Source organism: Sipha flava, unplaced genomic scaffold (assembly GCF_003268045.1).
Source record: "Sipha flava isolate LNK unplaced genomic scaffold, YSA_version1 199_pilon_pilon, whole genome shotgun sequence".
NCBI lineage: Eukaryota > Metazoa > Arthropoda > Insecta > Hemiptera > Aphididae > Sipha > Sipha flava.
The window spans coordinates 441191-454422 of record NW_020272782.1 but is presented as its reverse complement, the minus strand read 5'-3'; the positions used below and the strand labels follow the sequence as shown (position 1 = coordinate 454422).

The 13232-nt window shown below is 24.2% G+C and overlaps 1 protein-coding gene across 3 annotated transcripts; it reads left to right on the top strand.

Annotated features, from left to right (window-relative positions):
* LOC112681924 lies at positions 1–12838 on the top strand. Of its 3 annotated transcripts, XM_025552289.1 has the most exons (6): positions 1–279; positions 347–408; positions 1270–1466; positions 1549–1625; positions 1697–3265; positions 12380–12838. In XM_025552289.1, exons 3-6 carry the CDS (start codon positions 1288–1290, stop codon positions 12703–12705), a joined length of 2151 nt encoding a protein of 716 aa, XP_025408074.1. In that variant the 5' UTR covers positions 1–279; positions 347–408; positions 1270–1287; the 3' UTR covers positions 12706–12838. The 3 variants fall into 3 exon arrangements, with proteins under 3 accessions (XP_025408074.1, XP_025408073.1, XP_025408075.1); XM_025552288.1 differs by having other exon boundaries at positions 1–408; XM_025552290.1 differs by lacking the exon at positions 12380–12838 and adding an exon at positions 8173–8625 and having other exon boundaries at positions 1–408.
* The last annotated feature ends 394 nt before the right edge of the window (positions 12839–13232 follow it).

Genomic DNA, 13232 nt, shown 5'->3' with positions numbered 1-13232 from the left:
TCAGAGTTTAATGGCGTCATTCATGATTCTAATTGTCATTCGCCTTACCCGTTGTCCGTAATGCCATTTGCACATCGCGCATAGGCGTTTTTTTTTATTTTTATGTCCGTGTTCGTTGTTACGTTTTAATCCACTTCGTCTGTGTGCCGTTCTTGTCATCATTCTAAAATCGTGTTACTTTTAGTTTAACCAATTCTTAAGTGCCGATTGGTATAGTTTTAAATCTTGGTCGACAACTTATAGATCGCATACTGCGTTTATGAATACCTCCGATTAACGGTGAGGTAGTCGAGGCGTGCTGATAAATGTTGTTTGTACTCATAAATGCTTTAACGTCATTTTTTAGTTAAGTACACGTAGTAATCAAATCATTTCGGGACTGAATCAACATACTTCGTTTTTTTGTTTGTAAGTATTTGTCCATCACATTCTCAGTCCTCACTAATTTCCACCTCATTACGAGTTGTAAATTTACCATCTAGTGATGGATGTACAGATGCCGCGTATCAAATTAATGTTCACAGCTTTAATCCTTGGTAAAACGTCTGATGCTCAAGTATATCTGATAAACTTTAGAGATGCGTACATATTGTAGCAAATATTTATGTGTGTTGTATTTTTAATTTTAATTTTGTGTAGCAATTGCGTTATATTGAAATATTGACATATCAGGTATTAACATACATTTAGAATTAATTATATACTCAATAATTCATTCCTTGTACTAATAATGGCTCAACTATTATTCAAAGTTAGTTCTCCGATTTTAAACAATTATATGTCCTATAACTTGGTGTATTTAATTGTCATAATGTGGTATAAGTATTAAAATAGAAAAGTTTTAATAAAATATTTAAAATGGTAAATTTCTGCGTTTTTGCTCACAGAAATATTTTTGATTGAAATAAATAATCTTTATTTACTTTTGGTAAAATTGGGTATGAAGTATGTATTTATATTTATATAACCAAGTTTTTTTTATGATAAAATTAATAATATTAAAATCTGTTATCTACAATACAATTGGATAATTTATACATTAAAGGATTATTGTTAACCTAAAATAATTTTTCTTTGTTGGTAATATCACTAGCATTTCCAACTTGAAAAAACTAATAAAATTATAAAAATAAAATAAAAGTTAAAAATAAGATAATCCTATATATTAAAATAGTTATAAATATGTCTGTTTTATCAATCATATTACCCTATTTAAGTATATTGATCTCCAAATAAATCTATAATTCTTAATTTATTATCTTTTTATAGGAGAAATAGTCATTGATAATGTGTGACCAAACAAACCCTTACAATTTAGGCGATAAGGTCTGGGTCTTGTTACTAAATCATGTTTGGTGGCCGGGGATTGTAGTTGATAAATCAACAACTCCTGAATCGTATCAAGAATTCATTAAGAAGAAAAAGATAATCTGTGTAGTTGGTTTTTTAAGTGAAGCGTCAATGTAGTAAGTATTAATTTTAATTAAAGAATGCATGTTATCATACCAATAAAAAAATAAGATATTAATGACATTTTTGTTTTTATAGTGAAGGTGTTGTTAACATAAATAAGATTGCTATGTATAACTGTAACAGAAAACTTGAATTTCTCAAAAAAGGATATTGTGAGTATTTATTTTTGAACTTTTTAATATTATATTAACTCTATTTTATATTATTTATATTTATTTTGCAGTGTTATATAAAAAACAATTAAAAAGTAACAAAGAAAAATTGTACTTTAATATGACACATTTTGTTGCTGACGTAAAAAGTTTTGAAAAGGAAATTGGTGGAGATGAAAATATTTTTGAACAATTTGAAGAAAAAGAGGACGAGAAACCTCTTAAAATAAACATAAATGAACTTTTTACTACAGAAAAATCAAGAAAAACAAAAGCTAGAAAATCGGGTACAGTTAGAGGTAGACCATCATTACCAGCAACAAAAATATCTGCTCCTTTACCTAATAAGATAAAACCTTCAACACCAAAAGCTAAACCTAAACCTTCTACTACTACAAGTAATACCTCTGCTACTAAATCATATTTCTGTTATTTTGGTGAACAAAATAGATGTACATTCAATACTACTCGTTTTGACATTTTAAAACGACATATTGCTGACCATAAAGCTAAGGCTGAACTTATGAAGCAATCTGCAACAAGCAGTAATAATTTGAATACCAATACTCAGTTATCATCACCAACATCAACTAAACGAAATTATGGAAGAAACAGAAAATCATGTACCAAAAAAATTAAATTACATGATGAACTCCTCAAGGATTGGGATTTTGATGAAGCTGAAGATGCAAATAAAGATGGAGATAAAAATAATTTGGATACTAATACAGTTGAAAAAGATGAAGAAAAAGATGAGGATAAAAAAGCTTTTGATACGAATACAATTGAAGGTGGTAAAGAAAATGACTTAGACAAAAGTACAACTGAAGATGATAAAAGTAAGAATACAAGCGAAGTTAATAATGTGGTTGAAAATATACCTCAAGAGACAAGTGGTTTTTTAGATAAAGATGTTGAGGAAGATATACCTTCTCTGAGCAAATCAAATGAAAATATTTCTGGTGGAGTTTTTGATTTTGAAGAGGATGACAGTTCAAATATTATCTCAGATTTACGACCATCTAAATCTGATTTTAATTCTACTATTGTTGGTGAAATGAATGACTCTATTGGTCGCAAATGTGATCAAGAATTTATTACCAGCACAATCTTGGGGTCTCAACTACATGTTAATGATTCTGAAACTGGACACACAAATGATTTTGAAAATGAAATTGAAAGTAGTAAACTATTATTAAAAAAAACTGTTAACACTTTGGATCAAATAAGTGATTTGGAAAAATCAATGAACAATATTTCAAGTAATAAAAGTAAACTGATTGGAGATAATCAGTCAAGTGAATCACTGATTGAAAATACATACTTGGATAAAGATATAACTAATCCTGAAAATGAAACAATGGTTAAGAACAACGTTAAAGCTGATGATCTTATTACAAGTCCTGTAGAAATACCACAGTCCAATGACAATGAAGAATCTAACTATATGGGTATTGATGATGAAAATAAAAAATTGTGTTCTAATGTTGACGGTGCACAGATACAAAATATTGGTGCGGAAGGTGTTGTTGATCCTACAGAAAATGGACGTTACGAGTGTTTGCTTGATGGATTGCCTTCGCCTGACTGGATTAAAGAAGATTCTTGGGATTCATTCTCACAAAACGGTCTTCAAGAAGGTAAAAAATAAATATATGATTTTATAACTAAATATATATGTATATATATATATATATATATATTTATATATACTATTAAAATTTTATAAAATTATTTATATGCTTATTAGTTTTAAATAAACAAACTAAGCAAAAACTATAAATTACCAAAAATAAAATGAATATAAACTTATTAGTATTATTTATTAAAAAGATATATATTTATTATAGGACTTAAATCTTAATATGTTCTTTAAAACTGAGTATTGAAAATTAAAAACAACTTTAGAATTATTAGAAATGTTTATTTTATGATAAGGTTATTCAGAGTTCATACATTGACATGTAGCGCTCTCTGGCTTTTAAATTATTAACTGTACTATGATAATGATAAAGTTCTGTAGTTATTTAATTGTTTATTAGTATTGTGTGAACAGTTTGCTGTTGATTATCTTATGGATATAATATAATTTATTATAGAAATGTGGTTTTGTGCAAAAATTGAAAATGTCACATTTTAATGAAATTTAGATTCTTCGACCTATGTAATTTGGCTTAGATAGTGTATCTGTTGAAAAACTACTGATGTATTTAAATTAATAGTTTATATTGTTATTTTGGCAAATTTTTATTATTAATATTCGCCATTCATATACCAAGTCAAAAAAATGTTTTAATTAGTTTCATTATTGTATTTATATTCACTTGATTTGTAATTTGTGGGGACTTATAAACCACTAGGGGCGCTAAATGTAAGTAGTTTCTTGATTGTATTTTGGCGCCATCTACTTACTATTTATGTTTTATCTCTGTGTCAATATCTAAATTTATTTTCTTATGTAATAATAGTATTGAATTTATGGTCTCTTATTAAATTTATAGATTTGGTCGAATATTAATCTCGACTTAACAAATAATTTAATTTAATTTAATATAAATTTATGCTTATATTCAACTTAAATTAAATATTTGACTATTTTAATTTTTTTTTTTTTTCAAATATTTAACTTTTTTTGTTTCAACTGGGATCTAAAACAAAAAAAAAAAACAATACTTTTCCAACTCTATAAATTGATGATGTTTTTGTAAAATCTTTATTACTATCAATCATTAATAATTAACGAGCTAACCCAGTTGGTTTTTTATAGTAGATGTGTTGCTGATAATTTATTTAACGTTAATTTATTTTATTGTTGACTAATAATAAAAAAACAAATATTTTTCAACAAAATCCTCATAAAAACAAAAATGATTAATCCTAATTACACTTAACTATAGTATATATACATTTAAGATTCAATTTACTACAGCAATAACAGTACATATTCCCCATCAAAAAATAAAATCATAATGTTATTTTCGCACAAGTTGACTATAATAGTTTTTTTTTTTTTTTTTAATTTTAATTTTAAATTTATTATCAATTATCTATAAAACGTTCACCTAAACCTTCCTTGTAAAATATCAACTATACTATATATATATGTTTTCAATTATGATTATCAAATCTCAAGGTCAAACATTTAGGTATGTTCAGAATGATTTTTGCATAGACAATTATACATGGGGTTTTCTCGAACTAGGAACCCGAACTATCTAATGATTTTGATTTTAACATGAGATTTTATGTTATTTTTAGAAACATTTCAATATGTTTTCATTAACCTTTTTTTTTTTTTTTTAAAGACGTGACATGTCACCTAGTATTATATATATATATATATATATATTTATTTATTTATTTATATATTTATAGTAAGAACTGGATTATCTCTTTTTAGTCATTACTGAAAAAATCAAGCTCGTACAGGGTGGTGGAACGGAAATTAAAAATTCAATATTTAACTCATATACTAATTTAAAAACACCAATAAATTTCTATTAATAAATAAATAATAATTTTATTTTGGTATTTTACTGTTTTTTTTTATTTAAAATAAATGTATTTAACTCTGTAAAGTTTGTATGGTTCTATTTTTAATCATTAGTGGTATGTGACTGATTGATAATATACACATGTGGTATATGAAAAAATTGTTTGAGAATCTCTACTCTAGCTAATCAAAGACCATCTAGATAAGTATCTTACTGCTGCTACTGCTAATATATTTAAGTTAAATATAAATGTTTGAAATAGATTTAAAAAATTTATATTTTTTAGAAAATTATACTGCTGTAAAAAAAATTGTTGGCATAATAAGAATATTATAAATAAAATACGTAATTATTTTTATTATTTTTTAATTGAACTTTAATTTATAATTAATACCAATATTAAAATACTATGATTCTCATTCAAATTGTTTTCATGTATCCTTGAAATGGTATTAAATATATAAATGGGGGGCTGCATCTAGCCCGTGCTACATTTCCAAATTACTTAATAACATTTTAGTGGTTATTGATATTTAATTTTATTACATTGATCGTAAAATATAGATATTTTATCTAGTATTGAACTGCAGCTAAATGATTAAATATCAATTATTAAGTGTAAAATATATCCATATCAGCATAGCTAACATAGCTTTATATATTATTATGTATTTATTTTATTTTATTGGTTCAGTTTTAAAATTAAAATATATAAAATAAATACTAATAGTGAATTTTAATAACATTATTTTTCTTTTACTCTGGCTTAATAGATTTTAAATTTTTAATTGACCTTTTAGTTATTTTGAGTTATTTTTCCCTGGTCTATAATAATATAATAAAACATTAATGACAGTTCAATTATTTCATAGATATGAAATATTACGAATGGATGTTTTCAAACTTTAATTCAAATATTATTCAATGAAATAAGAGTATAAAATATATAAATATATCAAGATTTTAAAAATTTACAATTTGTTTTCTGTACACGTGTTGTAGTACAATACATTTATTTTTGTTGATATTTATTTTTTATAACTAAATTTGGATTTTTTACTTAATTTAATACCAATGTGATTAATAGTTTATTCGATTATCAAAATTAATTAAATAAAAGTTAGTTTAATTATTAAATTTAGACAAAATTGACTTAATATATTATATACCTATTGTGTATTTAGGTATGTTTAGTTTTATATTATAAGTGTTTTCAATTATTACTTTATTGTAGGTTACCTAGCATATATAGATAATATTATTGTTATTATTTTTTTTTAACCATAAGATTGGTTTACTAAAATCACGATTATTGTATCTTGGAGTATCTATGAATAACTGTGCAGTTGTTATTTTTTATTTTAGTTAGACATTAATATTTAAATCTTAAAAAAACTGCTGAAAACTTAGTTTTTTATACAAGCAATTAATAAAAGTTTAAAATAGTTCTATCTTATTCTAAATATTAATATTCTAAAGGTTCTTATCATATGCTTCATTATCCTGATACTATAAATTAATGGGCGAAACACGTTTCCACCAAAAGTAGACCTTTCCCTTTTCCACCAATAACCGTTTCCACCAATTAAGATAAAATACCTATACTTTTCATGAGTTTTTTGGATTAATGTAAAATATTTATAAATATACACACAATATAATCAATGTATATTGTACATTTATTGTATTTAATTGTATGTTAAACCAATATCGTACTTATACATGTACTTTTATGTCCATTAACCATTATAATCAATAATCAAATACTTTATGAACTAGTGAAAAAATGGCACAGTTTAAATAGTGCATTACAACTGCGTGTGTGTTAAAATAAAACGTACATTTTAAAATTTGTAATTCTATGATGGCTAAAGTTATCAAAAGTAAATGTGGAAATAAAACACTAGTACTAAACAACTTTAAATTTTTTATTGGATCAGTTAACAAATATCAACTAATTATATATAGTTACAATTTACATAACTAAGGTATTGTATATCATAATATATTATTTTTTCATTTTTTTATATCTGACCATTTTTTTAAATAAAATTTAACATTTCCCAACCTATATTGTGTATATTATATAATGCCTTTAAATTTATCGAATTAATAGTTTATGTTAAATAAAGTTATTTCTATGCTATAGCTTTTAATTTAAGCATAGTATACAATTGTTTTAATAAAAACGTGGTCAATATCTCATTTGGTGGAAAAACGAATATTGGTGAAAAAGGGAATTATACACTTTTGGTGGAAAAGGGAAAGGTCTACTTTTGGTAGAAACGGGCATCCCCTAAATTAATATTTAAATTTTACAATCGTTCATCTTCTAATCTTGTTATATACATAAAATAACTTATTTTTATCTTGAATATGACATAGCATTTTTTTTAATATGTTTAATTTTTTATATGAATTTAAAACCCGTTATTTATATTAATATCTATCATTGTTTTGAACATTGATTTTCCTATATTGTACAAATTAGTGATTTTTCCAGTATATTCAAAGAATTTTTTAACTTTTACTATACAACATTTAATACTATCAAAATAACTATCCTTTGAAAAAGTGTTTATTATTATTGAGAATGTATTCAGAGTTAATAATGTATGTTCCTGCACTGTTATTTCGGTTTTATTTTTTTATTTAATACATCACCACTAATTTAGTTAAGATTTTATTATTTTTGGTCAAAAATTATCAGGGTTTTTTTATTTCATATAATTAACCATACAGGATTTTATTATTTTTATTAAAAGAAAAGCCTTAAATAATATTCTACTGCATTAATTTAATTAATTTTTTTGTTTGTAATATATTTCATATAACAGCTTTAGATTTACCTTTGTAATAATTATAATTGTATTAACAAGTTTTTGATCTACATTAATTTAAAATATTTTTAGATTTATTATTTATTAAAAATTACCACCATTTTTTTTCTTTATAAATGACAGTTAAATTTACTAAAATTTAAAATTATTTAATTATGATTAATATTTTTAATTTTTGCATTACTTTATTATTAAAATAATTTTCTCCTGCAGTGAAGCTGCCAACTAGCAATGAGAGTAATTTGCCTGAGTTTTTGAAGGAAACTCCTTGAACATTTGAACAAGATGTATGTTCAGGTGATAATTTGGTTGGTGAAATGCCATCGAGTAAAATCAATTCAGAAACTGAACGATCTTTCACAACCAGATTCGTCAAGTTTTTGGATACGTTCATGTATTTGTAACTCCATGTGTATTATTTTTTATTTCTATATGAGGACTTGATAAAAAATATACACATGAATGTAAATGGTATGTTCTTGAAATAAGATGCACATTTTTTTCTTCATCATCTATCACTGCCACACACCGATGTGTTTTTTATTATTAAATTTTATTTTGAAATGTTTTAGTTTTTTAATATGAGTAGAACAAATTAAAGCCTTAGATAAATTAAGTGGTTTGATAGAAGTATAGCAGAATATGAAAATGTATATTTATAAATATTTACGTCTCTTAATTTGTTTTTTTATATTTTTTTTTATATAAATTTATATAAATATTATTATAATATAGAATCTAAATATTATGATATATTAAGAAGTATCAATGGTTATGACCATTTCATAAATTAGTGAATATATAGATTGTGTACAAAATATTAATAATGAATATATATATATTAAAATATGGTTGGTTCTATTATTTATGTGCAATCTTTAAACAGGTACTCATGGGAATTAAGAACATAATTAATACATACTATTTAAAGGTATATGATGTTTGAAATAAAGTGTACATTTATATCCTAATAGAATTTACTCTAGAAAGGTTTTATTATATTTGGTAGATGGGTTTGTGTTTTATGGTAAATTCTGTTGCAGTATGACATGTTATATCTTGTATCTTAAATATTTATTATTGAAAGTCAGTGTTTAAATTTATTCATAATTATTTTTTATTTATGTTACATAATGATTTTATTTAAATGGATAAATAATTGTAGATCTAATTATAGATAAATATATTTAAATATATAGAGGAATATAGGTATATTTATAACTATTATTAATTATATTAGTATTAATCTATAGTGATAGGAATAAACAAGTTATATTCTTATATTTTAAAACTATTGCAAAAAATTAAATTATAGCTTAAATTTAAAGAAATATATTTTCTAATGCGTCATTAAAAATTGTTTACTATTATTATCATTAGATATTATTGTTTTTTTCTTTTTAAGAAAAAGTTGAAAATAATTCATAATTTTTTTTTTTTTTAATTTATTAGTTTTAATACTATTCAACATTTGAAATAAATTATGCTTATTTTAAAATAAAACTTTGTTTACTTTTTTGGTTCATTAAAGAAATTATAATTTTGTGATATTATAAAATTGTATAGATTGTATTATGAAGATTATTAAGTTAAAGAAAAATATATATTTTTTTGAAATTTTCTTCTTTTTGTGTGTTCAATTCGTAAGTTGGTTTAAGTGATTCTACTTCAATTCAATCAATTTATTTATCTTTCCCTATCTACCTTTAAGCAAGAATATAAATTCATGTTTTTCTGAAGTTATTTTCAGTGGAATATTTTAGGTTATTTTTCGGGAGTGTCAAAAATATTAGGAACCTTACAAACCCATTTTTAGAATTAATTATTTAAAGAAAAAATATTGAACATACTTTTTTCAAATTATTATTAAATATTTAAGTCCATACTTGACTAGTTATTTTGCTTTTAAACGCCCCTTAATTTTGAGTATTAAATACATGATATCATCACATATGCCAAAAATTATGATATTTATGAAAGACATATTTACATATTAAACTTTTTGGTTAGATTTTAAATTATATAAATTTTCATAATAATTAATGATTAAGCTAAAAGTATTGTGCCTCATTACAATATCAAATTAATAAAAATGTATTTAATAATTTATATTGCTAAATTAAAATATAATATATTTTACTACTATCGTAATATAGTACACCATTATTTGAAAGTTATCATTAAAAAAAAAAGTTTTCAAATGTGTTTATAGCTACAAACTATTGTATAAACTGTAAGGGGCAAGGGGCCCTAGTGGCAAGCATAAATCTGTTGTACCTTAATCAACGGTACTAAATTTGCCCCATTTATCGACAAATTATACAGTGATTGTAATTTTATTACAGTATTTCATTGTACATCAATATTTTATTCACATAGCTTAATTTAATATTTAACTACACATATTATTTAATAAAATGAATAAATAATATAATGAGTTGAAATTAACTATTTAAATTTAATTTTCTTTACCTTAATGATCTAGTAAAATTTAAATAATTCTTGGATATTTCTGATAATATATAAACTTAGTTTAAAATTATAACCCCAAAACGTATGGTCGAATATAAGAAAATTAATTTCACTCCTACGATTTGGATATAAATATTTTGATAAGCATGGGTGATGATAATATTAATACATAGAGGGAAATCATTTTTCAGAGTAAGTTGAAAAAGTAATTGATTAAAAAAAAATAATTTACTTGAGTGTTATGAAATGCATAAAATCAAATAAAATAGTGAATATCTAACTTAACAATATGATGAGGTATTTTTTATTATTTAAAAATTGACTTTTTTTTCTGTGCATATTCTTAGTTCATAGTTTTGGATTCTTAAATTGTATAAGTGTATATTCATGTGTTCTTTAGACCTTGAAATAACGAACCCTAGTCTTTAGAAGGGTATTGAAATCGTAGTTTTCAAATCATGCTTAGTACTCTTTTTAACAGTTTAAAATGTTTGATAGTTTTTCTTTAATAATAAAGAACTGTTTTTGGTCTTGTTGATGAATCAATTGTCCACGTATTCAGGATGGCGCTCTTCTCTATCTCAAAGGTGTCCGTATACCCTTTTATAGCAAAGATGAACTTCATACATGTGCTCACATTTATATATTTTTCTAGTGTGACATAAATAAAAAATAACAAGCATTTGAAGAAAAAATAAGGTTTGGGGGAGTGGGTTTGATCTGATTACGACCCTGTGCTAACTCGTATTATCTACATATATAATTAATATTATTAATACATTTTTATTTTGTGTGAGATTATTCAAATATTATGTCAGAAACCAGGGAAGGAGTTCGAGAAATCTGACAGTACTTGATATGGTAGGAGAGGTGCTAAATCTCAAATCTAATGTCGGTGCATATCTATCGAAATTCGAGCTAAACGCATGAAAAAAGCAAAAGTCGATGAATTATCGACAGCATCGGAAAACTACTTAATATTCTTCTTATTATTTTTATTTTGATAATTGAAGAAATACATTTTTTTAATAAGAATAAAATAATTTAGTGGGAGTCTATGAAAAAGATTGACGTAAGGTAAAAAGAGGGTAGTTATTTTCCAACTTATGCTGACATGGGAAAGGAGTGGTAAAAAATGTGCTTACATAATACTTAATTGCTTTATATTCAATAATATTAATTGGGTCATCTGGATATACCTACTTGTTTTTAGGCTATGTTAAAAAAAGTTTCTCTCCACCATAGCCTACAGTCGGATACGCTACTGGACCCTTGTAGGTTTCCATTCATAATTATTGATAAAGATTACTCACAAATACAGCATATAAGCTATCAAGTGAAAAACCAACTTAGTTTATTATGATTCTATACATTACGATTAATTATTTTTCGAAATCAGAAGGAACGTACGTGCTGTCCACATGGTATGCCGATGAAAACTTAGTAAGGTACACCTTACTAATACACGAATATAATAATACTAATATACGAATACACCTCATAACAGCCAGTATCGGTGGTAGGTTTCCATTACGCGACTTCGTTATGAGTTTGTTCCGACCCGGAATAAAAATGTAAATCTGTACTTGGAATAAAACTTACATTCTCCACATTATAGAAATCAGAATATATTCGAAACTATCGAATGACAAAATAATTTATTTGTATACTGTTTTTGAACTTGTATTTTAATCGGTTTCCGTGTAAATAAAAAATATCACATAATTATACTTAACTTTATAAATACGTTGATGTTTTTAAAAATATAATGTATGTGCAAACAACCAAGTAATTTACTGAAATTATTTTTGGCTTTCCCAAGAATCTCAGGAAGACAGCTATTATAGTGCAGAATACCGTATTACTTTTGATGTCTTTCCGTATTCTATTATTTTATTCTTATGTATTTGGTATGATTAATTTATTAAAATTAAGCTTTTTTTTTTAGCATTAGAACTCCTCACTATCGACACTCATCATAATATGGATTTTATGGACCTTGAATCGTTGAAGCCCAATCTTGTTGACACTCCAACTGAACCAACAGTTGTTCATAAGATTAAAGACTATGGAAAACACAAAAAAAATGTCCAGAAAAAACGTATTGTTGTAAGGGTTCCAATGCGTGAACCAGATTTATTGAACGTGAAGACAGATGAAGAGTTATTGGCATCGCCTGAATTCCGAAGGCTTATGGAACTTGATAAATGTGTAGGTGCAAATGCATTAAATATTAGTTTTATTGATGGTGCTTTTATTCTTAAAGAAGAATAGATAAATAAACTAACCTTAAGGAACTGAAAAGTTTTTACAATGTATGTATGTAATTACATTTTTTAGAATCCTAAGTAAGGTCATTTAATATTTATCAGATTATTAATACTGGACAAATAAAGTTTGTTTTTAATTTTATTTATAATCGATTAAATTTAAATTAACTTATCTAGATTAGTTTGATTAATTTACATTGTAGAAATATTCTAATTTTATAACATAAAATAGTGTATTTCCTTAATCTTTTTTTTTTTTTTGCACTATATGTTTTTAAAATATAACAATTACACACACACACATACACATATATATATATATATATGTGTGTTTGTGTGTGTGTATAAATATAGTGTTTGTGTATTATATATTATTTTAAGTTATGATCATAATAATTGTACATTGTATTTAATTATCTTTATTTGTAATTTTTAATATATTATCTATTAACTACAAATAAATATAATATGTAATAAATTAGAAAGTTTATATTATTAGTAAATAGCTGGTATTCCACCAAAAAGAAAACA

Bases quoted from the DNA above. Each gene is read 5' to 3' on its own strand.
- LOC112681924 (XM_025552289.1), top strand. From the start codon at position 1,288: ATGTGTGACCAAACAAACCCTTACAATTTAGGCGATAAGGTCTGGGTC. The intron at 1,467-1,548 runs GTAAGTATTAAT...TTGTTTTTATAG, and splicing joins TTAAGTGAAGCGTCAATGTA to TGAAGGTGTTGTTAACATAA. The intron at 3,266-12,379 runs GTAAAAAATAAA...TTTTTTTTTTAG, and splicing joins ACAAAACGGTCTTCAAGAAG to CATTAGAACTCCTCACTATC.